The sequence below is a fragment of the Sardina pilchardus genome, chromosome 13 (assembly GCF_963854185.1).
Source record: "Sardina pilchardus chromosome 13, fSarPil1.1, whole genome shotgun sequence".
Lineage (NCBI taxonomy): Eukaryota > Metazoa > Chordata > Actinopteri > Clupeiformes > Clupeidae > Sardina > Sardina pilchardus.
In genome coordinates, this window is record NC_085006.1 from 11,399,041 (window position 1) to 11,404,040 (window position 5,000).

General features: G+C 50.8%; 1 protein-coding gene across 1 annotated transcript in view; it reads right to left on the bottom strand.

The window, feature by feature from the left end:
* Nucleotides 1–5,000, bottom strand: part of robo2 (roundabout, axon guidance receptor, homolog 2 (Drosophila)) — a 61,427-nt gene that overhangs the window by 42,064 nt on the left and 14,363 nt on the right. Inside the window, exons 10-11 of the mRNA XM_062553120.1 lie at nucleotides 720–844; nucleotides 115–304 (exon numbers count right to left, since the gene is read on the bottom strand). Of these exons, the coding sequence (XP_062409104.1) occupies nucleotides 115–304; nucleotides 720–844 (315 nt within the window). The remainder of the gene's footprint in view (nucleotides 1–114; nucleotides 305–719; nucleotides 845–5,000) is intronic.

Sequence of the window (5,000 nt, forward strand, 5' to 3'; positions counted from 1 at the left end):
TATTTACAATATTATGCTATAGTCTTTGGATGCATTACTGATATGGAATGTTTTATATTTTTTTAAATGAAAGTCTTTCTGGTGCAAGTGTGTCTCTCTTGGTGCAGTACAAACCGTGTTGTAGCCTGTCACCGATGACGATGGACTGGGGCTCGCTGTGGACGCCCACCCCGGCACTGGTGCTGGCCGCCACCTCCACGCGGTACATCACCCCGCCCTGCAGTCCCCCCACCACCACCGAGCGGATGGCCGCGTCCACCGTCTTGTTCACGTGGAAACGCGTCTCATTTCCCAAACACCAGATCTGAGACAGAGAGAGAAATTATTATTAATAATATCTATGGCTAATCCTTTGATGTAATTACTACTTTGGCAACATTGTTGTAACACTTACAGTCATGCCAATAAAACTATGAATTGAAATTGAATTGAATTAAGAGAGAGGGAGAGGGAGAGAGAGAGACACACACAGAGAGAGAAAGATTGAGGATACACAGTGAAAGAGAAAAGAAAAGGGGATGTAGAGAAGCAAAGTAGAAAAAGGCAGACATACACAGAGACGAGCAGACAGAATGAAAGAGGAGTGGGGAGAAAAACAAAGCACTAGAGAGGCAGACATAGGAGGAGTGCTCCTGACAGGCAGCGTGAGGGAGAGATAGAGAGAGAGAACAGAGGGAGAGAGAGAGAACAGAGGGAGCAGATCAGTGGGGGAGGCCTACTTTGTACTCCTGGATGATACCATTCTGATGGTCGGGAGGAGGGGGGTCCCAGGAGATGCTGATGGAGGTGCTGTTCTGGTTCCCCACCGTCAGAACTGTCACCTGCTGGGGGGGAGCACTCGGAGCTGAGGATGAGACAGAGAGAGAGAGAGAGAGAGAGAGAGAGAGAGAGAGAGAGAGAGAGAGAGAAAGAGAGGAAGAGAGAGGAGAATGAGAGAGTTAACAGTAATCAAATTCTGCTGTGCTTTAGTTTGTTTCAGCGTCTCCCTGTGAAAAATCACCGACAGTCATGCCAATAAAGGGGTTTTTATTAAAAATGAAATTGAAAGAATTAGTCTTAATTCTTTCAATTTCAGCTGTAATAAAGTCCCACTAGTTTTATTAAAAAGCAAAAAAAAGAGAAGAGCAACCGAGAAGAGTAACCGTGAGCAGCAAGAAAAAGCATAAAAGGCCCCCAGAGAACCAATGAGGCAACGGAATCCTGTAGAGATATTACAAACTTACTACACCTAGACAATGCCCTACTCTCTCTCACTCTCTCTCTCACACACACACACACACACACACACACACACTGTAGACTTAGATGCACACATGCACACACACTCGCTCACAAACATGCAAACACACACTCACACACACTCACACGCACGTATACACACACACGCACACACACACACTCATCACATCTCATGCCATCACTCGGCACCAGTAAACACTGATATTAGCCACTAGCATGCTGATAGCGCAGCTGGTTGACATTAGAAGAGGGCGGTTGTCTTAAGGAGGGTCGGCTTAGCTCCTGCACCAGCGCCGGGGCCGACAGGAGTTCATTAGAAGCGGATTTAGCTGAGGACTGGGCAGGCCTCTGACACTGATACAGTGAGAATTTTCACTACCATCCAATACCCCCCTGGCTTAAAAGGCTGGGGCCTGTGTTTTTGGACTGAGTGCAAGCATTGATTTTTTTTTTTTTGGACAGAGAGAGAGAGCGAGAGAGAGAGAGAGAGAGAGAGAGAGAGAGAGAGAGAGAGAGAGAGAGAGAGAGAGAGAGCGAGAGAGGTACTGTAGATGCATGAATATCTCCCTTCCACTGACAGGTTCATTGCACGCAATGCATGCTGGGAGGTGCTTAGGTTGGCATGTACCTAAGAAAAGAAAAAAAAGAAGGAAAATGAAAAAAGAGGGGCAAAAAACGCTACATTGTTGGAGGAACTTGTCGGAGGATGGAGCGCTTGAGTGTCTTATAAAACACAATAACCGTCACAAGCGTCCACATATGACCAATGCCCCGTCGTTCAAATCCCCTGTTTGTGGGCAGGCTGGAGGCTCGGAGACGAGGCCATTTGTCTTTGTAGACGGAGAGACCAGGGCCGGCTGCGGTCCAGCCCACACTGAGAACCTGCTCTCCGCGCAATGAGATAAACAACAACAGCGGCACCAGGCACATGGCTGGAGAAATAACATTGCGGAAAACGCTTTTCTCATTTCCTCCGCGGGCTGACTGGGGAGTCACAATAGTGACAGGTCAATTACCCCAACCCAGCACTACCCCTCTCTCTCTCTCCCTCTCTCTCCCTCTCTCTATATCTCTTTTCCTTTCTCTCTCTAATATTCTATCTGCCCTGCTCTCTCCTTCTCCATCACTATTGCCCCCCCCACCCCATCCTCTAGCCCTCCCACACCCCCAAAGTCTTCCTCCCATCGTCCTCCTCTCTGCTCCAGTCAAGTCCAGTCTAGTCCAGTCCCCTGTGGTCTGCTGCATTGGCTGGAACTGTTAGACTAATGGCGTCCACACGGCCACAGACACCTGCAGCATATTAAAACCCAAACAGGAAGTGAGCGCCACGGCTCCATCACCATCGGCGAAGCATCAAGTGCCCGCGCCGCTGACCGATACTGGCGTCTGAGTGCCCATCAGCACACACACCGCTGTATCATTCAGAGGCTGTTAGTGTTGACGTGTGGCCGGCCATATCTCCCTCATGAGACGCAGTCCGGCCTCACCCTAATGGACATCAGCGGTGTGATGGACTGCTGAAGGACGGCGAGATGACCCCTTTAAAGCCTTGTTTTAAATAACACCCCGCTGTGAGTTTTCCATCAAACAAGCGACACGAATCAACTCACAAAATACCAAGCATAAAAAGGAAACACTTTCAGACACTAATTTATTTTCCTACACGCCTCTCTCCAACACATTTCTCTCCCCCACCCTCGGCGGCTACTACATCCAAATGACCGCCGAGGCGCCGCCAACGCTCGGAGGGCTCTGGCCGACGAGCCGCCGCCCATCCATCCCATGCGCCGACACCTCTCGACCCCCGCCGGCTGCCGAACTTCGCCCGCGTGCTGCTCCGTCCTGGCGGATGGAGGGGGGGGCAGGCCAGGGGAGCCGAGGGAGCCGAGGGAGCCTGGGAGCGTGGCAGCCATATCTGTCAACAGGGCTCATCTCACTGGAATGCACTCAAGAGCCCCCCCAAGAGCCTCCGCCAGTCCTCCTCTGGCTTAAGCCACGTCCACAGATGGAGAAGAGTGAGAGACAGAGAAGAGGAGGAGGAGGAGGAGAGAGGGAGGGGGGGAGAGAGAGATGGGGGGAGCAAACAAAATGGAGGACAAGCGATAGGAACAGATGGAGAGAGAAAGAGTCGGGAGAAAGTAGAAGACTTTAGAAGGAGAGAGCAGAAGGAGTCAGAGAGAGAGGGGCAAGAGAGAGAGAGAGAGAAAAAGAGGGGAGTGGAGGGAGAGAGAGCAAGAGAGAGAACGAGAGAGAGAGGAGTGGAGGCAGAGCCCAGTTGTGAAACACTTGAGTGGACTGTCTCTGGGGCAACTTCCACTGTGTTAATGGACAACGGGGGAGGGGTCTGGGTTTGTAATCACTTCCGTTCCAGCACAATGCCCAATTAATCTCCTCCTGCTGGCAGCCCCTGGAGGAGGCCATGGCTGTCCACAGAGAGAGATGGAGGGATGAGAGACAAGAGAAGGAGTGAGACGTGAAAAGAATGAGAAAATGGGAGACTGAAAGACTGAGGGAATAATAGAAAAATGAGGAACGAAGAGAGAGAATATGAGAAAAGTATCAAGAAAGAAAGAAGGAACTAAAGAAAGAACAAAAGACAGACTTAGGCGGGGGCAGGTGTGTGTCTGGGTCTTATTCTTCGCCATGGCAGCAACAGCAGCGGCGGGAGCAGCAGGAGCAGCTGTAGACTGACTCTCACGTGAGCTGGGCCCCTCCACAGAGGCCAGTGGAAATGAATGGGACTGTCAGGAGAACAGCCCTTACACAGACACCCCTGTGTTCCTCGCCGGATTACAGCAGGAGAGAGAGGAGCGCTAGGTAGCTCCGGAGGAGCGGGGGAAGAATGCCGGGGCTCCGGAATTGCAACCGATTTCAGCATTCGCTACATGTGCTGAGGGACTTTTCCTGATCAAGCTGTTGGGAAGCTGGGAATTGTGTGAAGTGAATACATTGACTGCTTGTCTGGGTGATTGTTATGTTGGAGATTACTCAAAATGTGAGGCATTTCAGTCACACCGTGTGTCACATGGCACTGTAATGACTAACTAGCTGGAGGCTTGTTGGGTCAGTGTGTGAGTGTACGTGTGTGTGCCTACTGTATGTGTCTGTATCTGTGCGTGTGTATGTGTATTTATGTGTCTGTATCTGTGAGTGTGTGTGTGTGTGTGTGTGTGTGTGTGTGTGTGTGTGTGTGTGTATGTGTGTGTGTCTGTATCTGTCAGTGTGTGTGTGTGTGTCTCTCTGTGTGTGAGTGTGTGTGAGTGTGTGTGTGTGTGTGTGAGTGTGTCTCTGTGTGTGTGTGTGTGTGTGTGTGTGTGTGTGTGTGTGTGTGTGTGTGTCACTCTGTCACAGGCCTTTTGGTTCTGCTGTGGGTGACAGTGGAAGTGCAGCGGTGTCTCTCTCTCTCTCTGCTCAGAGCTCAGAGCCCTGGAGGTGAGCGCACAGAGACGACTCCCGTCACAATGACACAGATCAGTAACAACAGAGCCGGGCATCAGGAAACCCAAAAAGGTCAACAAACAACAGGGCCGCGTCCGCACTTTATCGTCGCCCGCCGGGACAGAGTATCAGGAGTGTCGGCCCTGACGTGACAATATTTTCCGAGTTAACACGCTGGAGGGTGAGCCGGATCATAGCGCTGACGGAAATCTGTGTGGACACGGAACGTTTGCACAAAGTGGGAGAAAAGGAAAAAACAGGAAAGCAAGCGGAAAAAAAATCATCGCGTGTGGAGCTGTAGAAAAGGCTCAGTTTCCCATGAT